At 51.3% G+C, this 16,437-nt stretch overlaps 1 protein-coding gene across 1 annotated transcript in view; it reads right to left on the bottom strand.

Annotated features, from left to right (window-relative positions):
- Positions 1–2,088: 2,088 nt before the first annotated feature.
- MAP3K21 (mitogen-activated protein kinase kinase kinase 21) overlaps positions 2,089–16,437 on the bottom strand; it is a gene marked incomplete at its 5' end in the record, with an annotated part of 25,528 nt that continues 11,179 nt past the window's right edge. Inside the window, 9 exons of the mRNA XM_081114291.1 lie at positions 2,089–2,569; positions 3,137–3,877; positions 5,023–5,120; positions 6,265–6,415; positions 7,101–7,223; positions 8,610–8,850; positions 12,362–12,537; positions 14,372–14,520; positions 15,486–15,666. Of these exons, the coding sequence (XP_080970417.1) occupies positions 2,157–2,569; positions 3,137–3,877; positions 5,023–5,120; positions 6,265–6,415; positions 7,101–7,223; positions 8,610–8,850; positions 12,362–12,537; positions 14,372–14,520; positions 15,486–15,666 (2,273 nt within the window). The 3' untranslated portion in view covers positions 2,089–2,156. The remainder of the gene's footprint in view (positions 2,570–3,136; positions 3,878–5,022; positions 5,121–6,264; positions 6,416–7,100; positions 7,224–8,609; positions 8,851–12,361; positions 12,538–14,371; positions 14,521–15,485; positions 15,667–16,437) is intronic.

The following is a 16,437-nucleotide window of genomic DNA, read 5'->3' as shown; positions in this document are numbered from 1 at the left end:
GAAAACCGTTACAAACTACAGTCAGCCGATCAGAGCCCTGAGCATGGAGACCAGCCATCAAAAAAAGTTTATTAAAAAAATAGACAACGTGTGTAAACACCTTTTCCACGCGCGCGAGGCTTCATAATACAGCGCTCAGGCCCGGGCCTTGGGTCTTGGCAGGGGGAGCACCTTCAGTGTTGACTAACAGGGATCGGGTTAATTTATCTTTCAGGGGGCTACAGGTCTACAGGAAAATAAATAACAGCTTCCGCTCAGTGTGCACATAGAGAATCGCCAATGTACAAGAGATCCCAGTGAGAACAGAGCCATCTGCAGAGACGTGACAGCGTAAAGCGTCTCTGGTAAGTCTCTCTTTAAATGGCTTCCCTTCTAGAGTCATTAAAACAGAGTTGACTAAAATCAAGCTAAACGGGAACAGGAAGCCGGCCGGCGTGGCTCAGTGGTTGAGCATCGACCTAGGAACCAGGAGGTCACGGTTCGATTCCCGGTCAAGGTCACAGGCCCGGGTTGTGGGCTCGATCGCCGGCGTGCAGGAGGCAGCCGATCCGTGATCCTCTCTCATCACTGATGTTTCTCTCTCTCCCTTCCTCTCTGAAGTCACTAAAAATACATATTAGAAAAAGAAAACAGGACCGGAAGATAGGGACAAGACGGATGGACCCCCATCACAACCCCCGCGCCCCAGGACTTTGGTAGAAACACAACTGAACGCGTGGTTTCTCTATGCCTCTTCCAGGTACTAATTCAATGCCCACCCTAGAGTAAAGCCGCATTGTAGAAGGGACGGTAGGTAACAGGGCACAGCGCAAGAAGCACCTGAGATTCTGCTGCGAGAAATCTTACAACACAAGGTTGTTTACTTCAGGGAAAAATCCAGAATGAAATGAGCTGTGAAATAGCTACACGGCACTTGAGTCCTAACAGTGCTGCTGTTTCTGCACTTGGCAGTGTTTCTCTCCAACTGTATTTGGGGTTATTCAGATAACGGCGCATTGAAACAGAGAAAAGTGACATGACGTGACCTGAATGCGTACAACGCAATGATACGCGTGTCCGTTTTTAAAGATTCTGCCACAAAAGGAGAAGGCTTTCCGTTCTGGGGGGCGGAACCCCTGGCTGCTGGAGCCGGAAGCCCCGCTCTCTACGGGGAGGACCGGGGAGGCAGGTCTCAGGCGCACACATGGTGTGGAGCCCAACGCCAAGGTCTGATCGTGTGCACATCTGCTTTGGACGTCGAATGGGTAAAATGTGTAAGTGACATTCAGTAGATTCTCCTCCAAGAGAGAAATAGTGCAAAGTTCAGGTGAGAATTGGATGTATTTACCCATTATAACCCTACTGTTGGGTCTAGGGCCCTTACATAGGATTTTGTATCTATTCTGGTTACCATTTTTTTAAAAAATAGACACCTTTGCCCGGCCCATGTGGCTCAGTGGTTGAGCATCCACCTCTGAACCAGGAGGTCACGGTTAAATTCCCGGTCAGGGCACATGCCCGGGTTGTGGGCTCCATCCCCAGTGTGGGGCATGCAGGAGACAGCCGATCCATGATTCTCTCTCATCATTGATGTTTCTATCTCTCTCTCTCCCTCTCTGAAATCAATAAAAATATATTTCTTAAAAAATAGGCACCTTTACCTACTAATAGCACACTCCTCTTCTTGGCTTTTTGTTGCACAAAAGAGAGTTAGAGAGAGAAAGAAAGGTGAGAAGAAAGGAAAGGAGAAAAAAACAGGAGAGGGAGGAGGGGAAGGAGGGAGGGAGGGAGGGAGGGAGGGAGGGAGGGAGGGAAGGAGGGGACAAGGTGACCCACCACTTCCTGTGCTGTCAGCTCACAGACAGCAGACATGAGAGCCATGGGATTAAACGCTGTGCTTCCCTAACTCTCCCCAGCAGAGCTGTGCGTTTTGCGTGGCCACACACGCTCACATTGGAGCGCGTTTCACGTCCCTAGGCAGGAATCCAGCGGCAACACCGTCTCCTTAGACGGCCGGCCTGCAGGGCTCACGTCCACGTCCCTCTCGGACCCATGACCGCTGCGGGCGCGGGGCCACCGCTCTGCGAGACCCAGCGTCACGAAACAACTCAGAGACAGACGCAGTGTTTTAATTGTTCACCTCACAAGGGAGAGAAATGCTTGCATCACATAAGGCACTAAGACAGGAAGTCCTTCTCCAGCTGGTAGACGGCCGGCCGGCCGCTCCCGCTCTTCACCCGGCACAGGGGCGGCGTGCAGTCCTGGCTCTGGCCCTGCACGTCGGCGTCCAGCAAGGAGGGTCCGAGCGACCTAGTTCTGTGCTGGGCTCCGAGGGGACAGCCAGGGGTCGGTGCCCCACTGCCCAGGCCAGGGTCCGTCTGCGCAGGCTCAGTCCTCCCCGGGAAGGCCTGGGGGGCGTCCGCGGGGGCTGGGAGGGCGGAGGGAGGAGGCACAGGGGTGAAGGCTTTGTGTTTTCCCGGAGGGGTCTCCAGTGGCAGGGCCTGGAGGGGCAGGTTCCTGTGAGGCCAGGAGGGGTGGGGGGGCCCCCACACCCGCTCGGGGGGCACTCCTGGAGCTCCCGCGGCAGCAGCTGCGGAGAAAGCAAAGACAGTGCCATCAGGGACCGGGACGTCCGACACAATGCATATCAGACAGCTAACCAGCCCGGCCCGCGTGGCTCAGTGGTTGAGCGTTGGCCCAGGAACCAGGAGGTCACGGTTCGATTCCCGGTCAAGGGCACAGGCCCGGGTTGCGGGCTCGATCCCCAGTGTGGGGCGTGCGGGAGGCAGCCGATCCATGGTTCTCGCTCCTCATGGATGTTTCTCTTTCTCTCTCCCTCTCCCTTCCTCTCTGAAATCCATAAGAATATATTTTTAAAAAACAGAAACCTGACCATCAGCCGGGCTCGCGTGGGCGTTCTGATTTAAGGTGCTATTAATGATTACATATTTAAGTGACTGACGCTTAATTATCCTTTTCCCAGAATCCAGATGATGTGAAAGGAAGGCGTAGGGTAGAATTTGGAGGCCTGTGTGCCTGGTGGAAACACATCTGTAAATGGAGACGCTGGGAAATGCCATCGCTTGTCCGGCGCCCAGATGCGGGGTGACACTCTGCCGCCGACAGTGGTGTCCGTACCTTCCCTCCGAGCGCCTACCTGGGGCCAGAGAGGCGTTGCCATCAGACACGGTCCGCCTGTGACTTGCCGCCCTTCTCTTCGACGAAGCACAGGAAGGCGCGTTCCCACGGGGCGGCTCCGTGGAGGGGGGGCCCAGGTGCCTCCACACCCGGCTCTCGGCCTCGTGTCTGGGTGGGGAGGCGGGCTGGCACCCTCCTGCGGCAGGACAGACGCCCGGAGTGGGCACATCGGGGGCGCGCATGCTGTGCGCACCGCCCTCGAGGGAATCCCCGCCCTCCGCCTGCAGCAGGCACTTGGTGGAGAGGGAAGGCCTGGAGAGAAGACCCAGGGCGCCAGGCGGGGGCAGCGTGGCCGATGCCCGGGGGCGATCGGCGGCCCCCCGGGGCCAGGGTGCCCGCTGCAGGATGCCCTCACGTTTCTTCCTTTCTTCCCTGGGCCCTGGCTCCTCCGCGGCCGGCGCCCGGGGCAGCTCTCGGATGTCCAGGCCCAGGGCCACGGCCGCCAACAGTGCAGTGCAGCTGTACAGAGCGCCCTCCGTCCTTCTCCGGGGGGGCGGCCTGCTCAGAGTGTGGGTCGGGGTCCCCTGAGGGGTGCCCGCGGCTGAGGCAGCCTCCTCCCAGTTCTCAGTCTCCAGCGGGCTCTCTCGATGCCCATCTTTCCCCAGAGGCGGGTCCGCCGGGGCTGGCGCGGAGGGTTTGATCTGCTGTGGTTTTCTGGGCTCTGATCCGTCCGCAGAGGGTCTGGGATCTTCGCAAGCACCTGAGAAAGGCAGAGATGGACCAAGGAGGAGCGTCTTCCAGGGAAAGTCCTTTAAACTACACGCACAATAGCTCTAGCCCAGTGGTCGGCACACTCCTTAGTCCACAGAGCCAAATAGCAACAGTACGACGATTGAAATTTCTTTTGAGAGCCACATTTTTACACTTAAACTATCTAGGTAGGTACATTGTTATTAACTTAATTAGGGTGCTCCTAAGGCTTAGGAAGAACCACGCTCAAGGGGCCAAAGAGCCGCATGTGGCTCGCGAGCCGCAGTTTGCCGACCACTGCTTTAGCCCGTTTGGCTCCGTGGATAGAGCGTCAGCCTGTGGACCAGAAGGTCCGGGTTCCATTCCGGTCAAGGGCACGTACCTCGGTTACAGGACCCTGGTCAGGGCACGTGCAGGAGGCAACCAATCGATGTGTTTCTCTCATATCCATGTTTCTCTGTTTTTTCCCCCCTCCCTCCCACTCTCTCTCTAAAAGATCAATGGAAAAATATATGCCCTCGGGTGCACTGAGCAACTAGTATAGGTAACCAAACCCCAAACTATCTACCCAGCGTTTACACGAAAGAGGGGAGAGGCTGTTGTCAAATGAAATCCATAGATTAATGGTGCCCGAACGGAGTGAGCCCAATATGTCCTGGGATTCCTCTAGGACAGCGGTTCTCAACCTGTGGGTCGCGACCCCTTTGGGGGTCGAACGACCCTTTCACAGGGGTCGCCTAGACCATCGGTAAGCACATCTATAATTACATATTGTTTTTGTGATTCGTCACTATGCTTTAACGATGTTCAATTTGTAACCATGAAATCGGGGGTCCCCACAACATGAGGAACTGCATTCAAAGGTCGAGGCATCAGGAAGGTTGAGAACCGCTGCTCTAGGAGGCGGAGTTATGGGGATCAAAAGATTCTGAGAAAGAAGTAGGATGGCTCCATCTATCTCGGAGGACTCCCTCTGTCTGGACAGGCACAGATAACCCCACGTAATAAAAGCCTAATATGCTAAGTGTCCGGTCGACCGGTTGGCTGTCCGACCAATCAAAGCGTAATATGATAATGATATGCTAAGGCTGCTCAACCGCTTCTACGACACCCAGAAGCGGGGTGTGAAGCAAATTCTGTTTCTGCTGCACGTACCTGGTTGGTCCACAAACAACGATGCCAATGGCATGGTTTTGTGATGTTTTATGAAGAGGGTTGACCAAGGACTGTTGCCATCGGAGAGAGGTCTTATCCTACGAGAGAAAGACGCTTATTTTATTTCCTTCTTTCCTTCCTTCCTTTTTAATCCTCACCCAAAGATATTTTTTCCATTGATTTCTAGAGGGAGTGGAAGGAAGAGGGAGAGACAGAGAGAAACACCGATGCGAGAGAGAGACATCGACCGGTTGCCTCCTGCATGCCATCGACCAGGGCTGGGCCAGGAGCCTGCAACCGAGGTACGTGCCCTTGACCAGGAATTGAACCCGGGACCCGTCAGTCCACAGGCTGATGCTCGACCACTGAGCCAAACCAGCCAGGGCGAGATGTTTATTATTTTAATGTAATAGAAACACATAGTCAATTAGGTGTTGAGGAGCTAACGAAGCACAAATAAAACCTTAAAAATCAGGCAGATAATAAGTCGGAGATTTAGCGACCTAACTTTAAATACTAATGAATGAGTGTGATACACTCATCCTAGAAATGGAAATCATATCCAGATATCTCTACAGTACCCTAATTTTTAAACTTTTTATCTTAATTTACTTTTAATATTTATCTTTATTATTGAAAGTATTACATAGGTTCCCCTTTTTCCCCCCCTACTGACTGCCTCCATCCCACTCCCACCTCCTCCCCAGGCCTTCACCACACTGCTGTCTGTGTCCATGGGTTAGGTCAGTGGCCGGCAAGCCGCGGCTCGCGAGCCACATGCGGCTCTTTGGCCCCTTGAGTGTGGCTCTTCCACAAAACACCGGCTCTTCCACAAATGACCAACTTCTGCGCACGGGCCACGAAGTTTCAATCGCACCGTACGTGCGCACCCGCACGTGGTATTTTGTGGAAGAGCCACACTCAAGGGGCCAAAGAGCCGCATGTGGCTCGCGAGCCGCGGTTTGCCGACCACGGGGTTAGGTTATGCATCCACACATGTAACCTCTTTGGTTCATCTCTTCCCGTCCCCCTCGCCCCCTTCCCTCTGAGATTCGTCCGTCTGTTCTATGCTTCCATGCTTCTGGATCTATTTTGTTCATCAGTTTATTTTGTTCATTCGATTCCACAAATAGGTCCAATTTTTTTTTTTTTTTTTACGTTAAGTCTGGCCAACGCCATGCTTGAGAGGGTGCCGCCACTTGTCGCAGTACCCACTGGAGCCACCAGGTGGCGCGCACGCACCTTTCTTTGCAATCCGTTCGTTCCTTCATTTGGATAGAACTGGGTCCCCAGGTACAACCTCTCCTCTTGAAATTCCTTCTTACATCCTCAAACTCTTCCTGTCGGCAGACCGTGCTCCTTCCCCACGTCCTGTTGCTTTCATCCGAAGTCACTGAATAGGGAGCATCACTCATTCATCAAGTAAGAAACTTTAAAGTCAGAAGAATCAAATCATTTGTAAAAAAAAACCCAAAAAACGACCTTGCTCAAAACACATAAACAATGAAGAAGCATAAAAATAACCAATGATTCCTTTCACTGGTGAGCTTTCTCTAATGAGAAAATTGGCACAAAAGTTGAAATAAGTTAGAAGAAAAGGTACAAAATCTAGGCAAAGCAGTCGCAAAGATTGGATTATTTATTTACCTATTTAACATTCTGTGACAGTTAGAATTTCACTGTATTTGGGGGGGAAAATAAGAGCCAAGCCCGGCTGGTGTGGCTCAATGGTCGAGCATCAACCTAGGAACCAGGAGGTCACGGTTCAATTCCCGGTCAGGGCACAGGCCCGGGTTGTGGGCTCCATCCCCAGTAGGGGGCGTGTAGGAGGCAGCCGATCCATGATTCTCTCTCATCATTGATGTTTCTCTCTCTCTCTCTGTCCCTCTCTGAAATTAATAAAAGTATACTTTAAAAAAATGTTATCAATGGAAGGAAACTAGATTTAGGAATGTGAGTCTAAATTTTGTTTTCCCAATAGTTGGGACACCTCTTCCATGTCAAATGCTCAGCTACAACCAGTTGAACCAATGACAGAAAAAGACACAGGGCCCGGGGGCGGGCGGGGCGGCGCTCACGCTGTATGGCCCGGAGCCGCGGGATCACCGTGGGGCTGCTGGGCGGGCTGGACCCGCTGCTGTTCAGACTCCTCCGTTTGTCCAGGTTGGGAGAGGCCTGCACGGTGATTTTGTGCTGGAAATCTGTCCGACGGGAGAGAAAGAAGTGAGATTTCCTGGTTTGAAGTTACTTTCACAGCTGAGTCTCCGGCACATAGCAATCCGAGCAAAAGCTGCCAGAGAGCCTGGCCGGCGGGCTCAGGGGTTGAGCGTCCACCTCGGAACCAGGAGGTCAGGGTTCGATTCCCGGTCGGGGCACAGGCCCGGGTTGCGGGCTCGATCCCCAGTGTGGGGCGTGCAGGAGGCAGCCGATCAATGGTTCTCTCTCTCCCTCTCTCTCCCTTCCTCTCTGAAATCAATAAAAGTATATTTTTTTTAAAAAGAATCATTAATAAAAAAGAAAATAAAAGTACTTTGTGGTCACAGCACTTGACAAATGGTAGGTACCATTACCTACCTGTAAGGGAGGGTACGAGTCCTGACAGAGTTGTGCAAAGAACTATGGGAATATATGAAAGAAAGAGCAATAGTAGCAGATGGAAGGGGAGACTGTCTTAGTAAACTGTAAAAAAAGATATATATATATATATATATATATATATATATATATATATTTAAAACAGACACAAGTAAGGGACATCCTGGGTGTTCTGGCAGTGCCTTCGTCTTTGATTGATTTTCGAGTGACTGGGGTATTTTTACAGCTCAGGAGGGGCAGAGGTTAACGTGTAGAGTTCGTCTGGGGATGATGCAAATAGTTTCTGTCTGGCCAGAAAGACAATCCCAAAGGTTACGGTTTATTGCCATTCCGGGCATTAACCAGGTTGGTATTTAACCCAGCAATCGAACCCTCGCATTCCTTTACTAATGGCCCATAAAGAAGACCTGGTCCCGCTAACTCTACCGAACCAATTGGAATGGGTTCCCTCATTCGCCAGTGAGTTGAGAAAAATCTCTGACACAAGTCCATTTCATATTTGCAGAACCATAGTTGACTTTATTACCTCTCTCTCTCTCCCTTCCTCTCTGAAATCAATACAAACATATTTTAAAAATAATAAAATAACAGCCCTAGCCAGTTTTGCTCAGTGGATGGAGCGTCCGCCTGCGGACTGAAGGGTCCCATGTTCGATTCCAGTCAAGGGCAGGTACCTTGGCTGCGGGCACATCCCCAGTGGGAGGTATGCAGGAGGCAGCTGATTGATGTTTCTAACTCTATCCCTCTCCCTTCCACTCTGTAAAAAAATCAACAAAATATATTTTAAAAAATAGAATAAAACACATACTCGCGTGCCACGCTCTGGTTCACGCGGCAGCTCGTGGCTGACGGCACGAGGACCACGCACTGCGGGAAGCAACGGAAGATGCTCCATGTCTGGGGGACCTCCTTCCCTCCCCATGGCTTCCCGGGGGCCCCGGTCACACGGCCGAGCCAGCGGCTGGCCCGGGGTGGCCTGCGGACGGGCCCACCTGAGGGCAGGCTGATGCGGTGCCCGTCCTTGAGCTTCAGGCGGCTCCTCCTGAACTTGCCCTTCCTCCGCTTGACCCGGGGCTTCTCCTGGTTGAGCTGGAAGATGAGGATGTTGAGCTCGCGCTCCAGCACGTCGATCTCGCGCTCGGCCAGCTGCTGCTCCCGCCGTTTCAGCAGCTCCTCCTGCGACTTCTGCTGCAGGGCCGCGCGGCTCAGCTCCTCCTCGCGGGACCGCAGCTCCTGGCACAGGGCGACACCGCGTCACGTCACGTCACGGCCCGGCAGAGGCCGCCTCTGCAGCCCAGACACCCGGTCACCGCGGGCGCACGGGAAGGCGCCATCGGCAGCCGGCAGCCTGTACGGCCCATCACCAACTGAGAGAGGCATCACAGATATTTTTAAAAATATATATTGTATTGATTTTTTTACAGAGAGGAAGGGAGAGGGATAGAGAGTTAGAAACATCGATCAGCTGCCTCCTGCACACCCCCTACTGGGGATGTGCCCGCAACCAAGGTACATGCCCTTGACCGGAATCGAACCTGGGACCCTTCAGTCCGCAGGCCGACCCTCTATCCACCGAGCCAAACCGGCTAGGGCCACAGATATTTTAAACTCAATTTCCACACTGCTCTCTCTTTACCTCTTGCCCTTCTAACCACCTGACACACCAAATGTCCACGAACACGTAACACAGATGCGCATGATCCATTCTAAATGAAATCCAAAGAGCCCAGCTGGTGTAGCTCAGTGGTTGAGCATCGACCTGTGAACCAGGAGGTCACGGTTCGATTCCCAGTCAAGGGCACATGTCCGGGTTGCCGGCTCGATCCCCAGTGTGGGGCGTGCAAGAGGCAGCCGATCCATGATCCTCTCTCATCATCGGTGTTTCTCTCTCTCCCTTCCTCTCTGAAATCAATAAAAATGTATTTTTTTAAAAAAATCACTGGCCTAAGACTTCATAAGAGGAAAAAAATAAGGTCAGAGGGAAAGCAGCCAGAATGTTCCTCCTTTGTATGAATTTTAAACATTCAGAAGAGAAAGAATTAAAAAAAAAAATCGGGGGTATTCGAACCCCTTGCGGTGCTTTGAACCTGGGAAGCACCATCAGCGTCTCCTGGTGGCTGAGGTGACTCAGTAGCCATGTTGGCCGAGTTGCCTGGTTGGCACAGGCCCTTCGAATGGCAAACCCCGACTCGGGGGCAGACGTTAATCATTAACGGTGCCAGGCCTTCAAAGACACCGTGTGCGCCCGACACACAGAGGCAGACGCACAGAGATCAGCCTCCAGGAATGCAGGGAGGAGCCGGTATCTGCAAGGCTGCCGTTTACTGAGTAACACGGGCCCGGCCAAGGGACCGGCCATTAATCCCAAGTCGGACGCCTCCCACCCTGAGCAATCAGCGAAGGAGAGAGGGAGATAGCGCACGCACCCGGGCCGCCCTCCAGCCAGAGGACGCAGCTGGAGACCTCCGAGCAAGAGAGAAAGAAAAGAAAAAAGAAGATGGCACAGGCTTTCACCGTGAACCACAGACTCGCGGGACGCCATCAAGGCCGTATTTCAGGCGGCACTGCCCACGTCTCATGAGAACCAGCAAAGGCACAGGGTTGGCACAGCTAAAAAGTGAGCTCAGCCCGGCCGGCGTGGCTCAAGGGTGAGCGTCAACCTGGGAACCAGGAGGTCCCGGTTCGATTCCTGGTCAGGGCACAGGCCCGGGTTGCGGGCTCCATCCCGAGTGTGGGGCCTTCAGGAGGCAGCCGATCCATGATTCTCTCTCATCGTTGATGTTTCTATCTCTCTCTCCCTCTCCCTTCCTCTCTGACATCAATAAAAAAAAAATTTTTAAAAAGTGGGCGCTAAGCGTAACAAAGGAACTACTACAAAACCTCAGAAGGGAGCAGGGGGGCATCCCCTATAAGCATGTTTCCTGATGTTTACGCCACACGGAAGGAGAATCAACTCACCAGATACGCCTCCACTGATACAATGATCATTCATTAAAAGTAATTCAACAACGTAGCTTAAAGTAACCATGATTTATTAACATGACTTCCCAAATTTTAAATTCTGTGATTTCAACTTTCATTTTATCCTCCAAGTCCTCTCCCATTCCCCCAAATTTCTCTTTCTTTTTTTTTAAAAATTTTCGCAATGAAACGTCTAATTTTAGAATTCCTGAAAACAATTTAGGAGAAGTACAAAACAAACAAACAAACCAAAAAAACCCCCAAAACATCAGTCTTTTCTGTTTCACTTTAAGTCAACCAACTATATTCAAGTTTCCAAGAAACACGGGAATCATATCGCTGATAATAATCCTTCCGAGAACGCGGGATGGAAGGTTACTTCCCAGGATCGCTTGATTCCTGAGGCCGGGGCTGGGGCTGGGGGTAGGGTTGGCGGCGGGAGCCGGCCCCTGGCCACCCAGAGCCACCACTTTCCTGGTTCTAAGGCGAACGCTTAACTCTTACTCAGCATTTTACTAAGAAACAGGCACCTTTGTCTGGGACAGTGCTTGTCCCGGGACATTTCGGGGTGCAGCAGCCGGAGAACAGAGGAGGTCCTGGGAGCAGTGTCCCCGGCCATTCTGAGTTCCTCCCAGCGCCCTTGACCCTTGTCCTTGGGGCACAGTGTGTCCTCGGTGGAGATCACTGCCCCCGGCCCCCGGTCGCCGGCTCCCTCACTCTCAGTCCTCCAGGCCCCTGGCCTGCGGCACCAGATAAACGCGTGTCCTAGGAGCCTGCGCCTCCCTTATCCGGGCTGGCCTGAGTCATTATTATTAGTATGATTACTCGCTGGTTTAATGGTCCCCCGTCTGCCTTTCCTGCCAGATAACACGTCCGCGCGCTACACTGGTTCACGCTCGGTCATTTACGCCCGCGGCACTGACCGAAGTGCAAGGCACAGGCCATGGGAGGCATCCGATAGACACGGACCAAGCCTGAGCCAAGATTCTTCCTGGGCTCCCGATGGGTTTTTTATTCTTATTTTTAAAAATATATTTTATTGATTTTTTTTTTTTTACAGAGAGGAAGGGAGAGGGATAGAGAGTTAGAAACATCGATGAGAGAGAAACATCGATCAGCTGCCTCCTGCACACCCCCTACTGGGGATGTGCCCGCAACCCAGGTACATGCCCTTGACCGGAATCGAACCTGGGACCTTTCAGTCCGCAGGTCGACGCTCTATCCACTGAGCCACACCGGTCAGGGCCTGATGTGTTTTTTAACAGGTGGGAGAGACCAGCAACCATTCTTATCATTATTCCGGCTACTGCGGAGTTGAGTTTTTGGATGCCATCGGAATGATACATTTTTTATTTTATTTTTTAACTTCATCTGAGGATACTAGTATTTTCAATTGATTTTTTTAGAAAGCGTGAAAGAGAGAGGGAAAGACAGAGAGAAATATTGATCAGCTGCCTCCTGCACGTGCCCCAATCACAGCCCGAGCTGGGGAGGAGCCCGCAAGCGAGGTACGAGCCCTTGACCGGAATTGAACCTGGGACCCTTCGGTCCGCAGGCCGGCGCTCTATCCACTGAGCCAAACCGGCCGGGGCTACTTTTTTCTTTGCCGATCACACATTCCTAATACAGCTCTGTTTTGTTTGAACTAGAAAGCAGGAATCAATAAATATCGCGATGTCTGGAAACATTTTAGAAGAATGCCCGCGATGGCTCGTGACTCCTGTCCTCCATCAGCTTCATACGTGTGTGTGCGTGTATCAGGCAGCTCAATGCATGTTCTCACCTTTTCCTTTGTTCGCAGCTCATCGAACATATGCTGAATCTCCAGCTTCCAGTCGTCCTGCATGGAATGAAAGGACTCCTGGGGCATTTCCGTCATGACCGCCCCTTCGATGGCGGTCAGCTGCTCGAGAATTAAGGCAAACGACGGGCGGATGTGAGGGTCTTGTTGCCAGCATTCTACAACAAACAAGGATCTCATCAATACCATCCCTCAGCATAGTTCAGATGGTCAGCCCCCGCGGACAGTATTTGTTGAAGGCTTTTTTTAAGTCCATTAATGATTTTTTTTAAAGGTTGTTCTTTTTTTTTTTTTAAAAAAAATATATTTTATTGATTTTTTTTTTACAGAGAGGAAGGGAGAGAGATAGAGAGTTAGAAACATCGATGAGAGAGAAACATCGATCAGCTGCCTCCTGCACACCCCCCCCACTGGGGATGTGCCCGCAACCCAGGTACATGCCCTTGACCGGAATCGAACCTGGGACCTTTCAGTCCGCAGGCCGACGCTCTATCCACTGAGCCAAACCGGTTTCGGCTAAAGGTTGTTCTTTTTAAAAAATATATATTTTTATTGATTTCAGAGATGAAGGGAGAGGGAGAGAGGGATAGAAACATCAATGATGAGAGAGAATCATGGATCAGCTGCCTCCGGCACGCCCCCTACTGGAAATCGAGCCCGCAATCCGGGCATGTACCCTTGACAGGAATTGAACCCGAGACCCTTCAGTCCACAGTCCGACACTCTATCCATTGAGTGACACCAGCTAGGGCAAGCCTATTCATGATGTTGAACACTTTATTTTAGTGTCCATGCCAGTGGCATGCATAATAATGACTACCAGATAAGGCTCGTGTTGCCTATCTTATATGACATTACCATGTGGACATGTGTACTGATGCCCAGCCATGAAGCTGCCCTGGCCAGATGACTTACTGACAGAACGTTCTATAACTCAGCTCAAGAAAACCAAAGCCTCTAAAACAGCGGTTCTCAACCTGTGGGTCGCGACCCCTTTGGGGGTCCAACGACCCTTTCACAGGGGTCGCCTAAGACCATCGGAAAACACATCTATAATTACATATTGTTTTTGTAATTCATCACTGTGCTTTAATTATGTTCAATTTGTAACAATGACATTGGGGGTCCCCACAACATGAGGAACTGTATTAAAGGGTCGTGGCCTTAGGAAGGTTGAGAAAGAACCACTGCTCTAAAACATTATAATCGCAAGAAAGGTTCTAAGAAATAGCCTAATTATTAAGCAAAAGAACTTGCCGCTTACAATAAGAGTCAGTGAATTTTTAAGAGAGAAGCACCAAAGATATCAGGTCATGGAAAACCACACCAGCTAAGACTGTAAAACACTTTTTATCGTTAGGCTAGATTTAAAATAGCAGGTTCGGGGCCAACTCAACACTGTCTTTGAATTCCACGAGTGCTCTTGATGAAACCTTTATCACCGTTCAGTTGATTTTTGTACCTCAGTGAGTCACCGATAAAAACGGGACTGTTCTTACATCACTTACTTCATCAAAACGTGACCTGACATCTTAGATCAAAGACAAGGTTTCTAACTCTAAGATAGTGTAAGTATTTAAAAGCCCTTGAAAATTAGAACCACAGACATTTCTTGGTGAAAAAAATACAGAATGCTTGCCCTCGCCGGTTTGGCTCAATGGATAGAGCATTGGCCTATCGACCAAAAGGTCCCGGGTTCGATTCTGGTCAAGGGCACACACCTCTTTTGTAGGCTCCTCCCCGGCCCGGGCCCTGGTCGGGGCATGTGCAGGAGGCAACCCATCGAGGTGTCTCCCTCACATCAATATTTCTCTCTGTCTTTTCCTCTCCCTTCCACTCTCCCTAAAAACCAATGGGAAAATATCCACAGGTGAGGATTAAAAAACAAACATACGTATATATAAATTTTTTAAAAATAAAATATATATATATGCTGTAATGAAGGACTCCCCTTGCCCCCACAGACCCACAGAGACAGGGGTGCCCACGTACCTTTCATGAGCTTGGCGAAGGGCTCAGGGCAGGTGGACGGAATGGGCAGGGTGAGCTTGTTGACCGCCACCCCGTAGGCCACGGCGAGACCGTCGATGCCGCGGTAGGGGACCTCCCCCGTGAGCAGCTCCCATAGCAGCACTCCGTAGCTGGAAAGCAAGGTTACCACCAAGGTCACTGGGACACAGTTGGGGGACAAAGGTATCCGCACCCGCCTCCAGCGGCTCCCAGGGACCTGCTCTTCCTAGAAAGCCGCGGCCCCCATCCCAGGTGAGAGGCTAATGTCCCAAACACAGGCGTCCCCAGAAAGCAGTGGTGCACCCCAGAAATCAGCGGAGCCTCCAGCACAGGCATTCAGCTGCTTACGGAGCAGAGGGCTCAGGGACAGCGATGACTGAACCAGGCGGGGCCAGCCCCACGCCCCACGGGGACTAATGTGGCTGTTCTCTTTCTTTTTTGTTTTCTTCTTTTAATATATTTTTACTGATTTCAGAGAGGAAGGGAGGGAGAGAGAGATAGACACATCCATGATGAGAGAAAATCATGGATCGGCTGCCGCCTGCACGCCCCACCCTGGGCATTGAGCCCACCACCCAGGCATGTGCCCTGACCGGGAATCGAACCGTGACCTCCTGGTTCGACGCTCAACCACTGAGCCACGCCGGCTGCCAATTATAACCAGTTTTAATCAAACCTCCCATAGAAGGTTCTCCTATCAAATGGAAGCCAAGGCCATTAAAAACCTTAAGGTAACTGCTCCCATGTGATGATACGATCAAAACTATAAAACCCCATCCCAAAAGGCCTGCACTACCCTTCATGCTCAGAATCGCTGAGTCATGCTCGGAATCACTGAGTCATGCTCGGAATCACTGAGTCATGCTCGGAATCGCTGAGTCCTGCTCAGAATCACTGATTCATGCTCGGAATCGCTGAGTCATGCTCAGAATTGCTGAGTCATGCTCGGAATCGCTGAGTCATGCTCAGAATCGCTGAGTCATGCTCAGAATCACTGAGTCCTGCTCAGAATCGCTGAGGACTTTGGGGCTCATGGAAAGGACAGACGGCGACCCTGTCTGAAAACATCTGCAAAAGCGAAGGGCCTGGGGCTCACCTCCAGATGTCACTTCCCTTGGAGAACAGGGACGACTTGATGACTTCCGGGGCCATCCAGGCGTAGGTGCCCGCCGCGCTCATCTTCGTGGTGCGGTGCCATTCCCGCGCCAGCCCGAAGTCCGTGATCTTCAGCGTCTTATTGCACATGTCATCATGCTCGATCTTCTCCAGGAGCAGAACTGAAAACAAACAGAAACAGCCACAACAAAAAAACACAAAGGTCAGATATTTTCGTGATTTTTATCGTCTTCTCCCGTCGCAATGTTCCCCCGGGGCATGTTCAACACAATCTTCCCTGCGGTGGGGAGGACGCACAAGAATGAACTTGCATTTTAGCTTCCTGACATCACTGATATCATAACCGCTAGGGCAGTGATGGCGAACCTAGGACACGCGTGTCAGAGGTGACACGCGAACTCATTTTTTGGGTTGATTTTTCTTTGTTAAATGGCATTTAAATATATAAAATAAATATCAAAAATATCTTTGTTTTACTATAGTTGCAAATATAAAAAAGTTTCTATATGTGACACGGCACCAGAGTTAAGTTAGGGTTTTTCAAAATGCTGACACGCCGAGCTCAAAAGGTTCGCCATCACTGCGCTAGGGGGGCCTTGGTGCCTGAAGTTACAAGTTTTTTGGGGGAAAAATCCACAGACATAGTTCAGCTTAGTACTCTTTCCCCATGCCCCTTTATTTCAGAGAGGAAGAGAGAGAGAGAGAGAGAGAGAGAGAGAGAGAGAGAAACATCAATGATGAGAGAGAATCATGGATTGGCTGCCTCCTGCACATCCCACAGTGAGGATGAAGCCTGAAACACAGGCACGGGCCCTGACCGGGAATCGAACTGTGACCTCCTGGTTCACAGGTCGACACTAACCACTGAGCCACGCCGGCCGGGCGCTCACAGGTATTTTAATCAGGGAACCCCGTCTGATGCTATCGGTATG

Source organism: Myotis nattereri (genome assembly GCF_964212035.1).
Source record: "Myotis nattereri genome assembly, chromosome: 20".
NCBI classification, from domain to species: Eukaryota; Metazoa; Chordata; class Mammalia; order Chiroptera; family Vespertilionidae; genus Myotis; species Myotis nattereri.
Note: the sequence above shows the minus strand (reverse complement) of the source record. Positions and strands in the feature narration are given on the sequence as shown.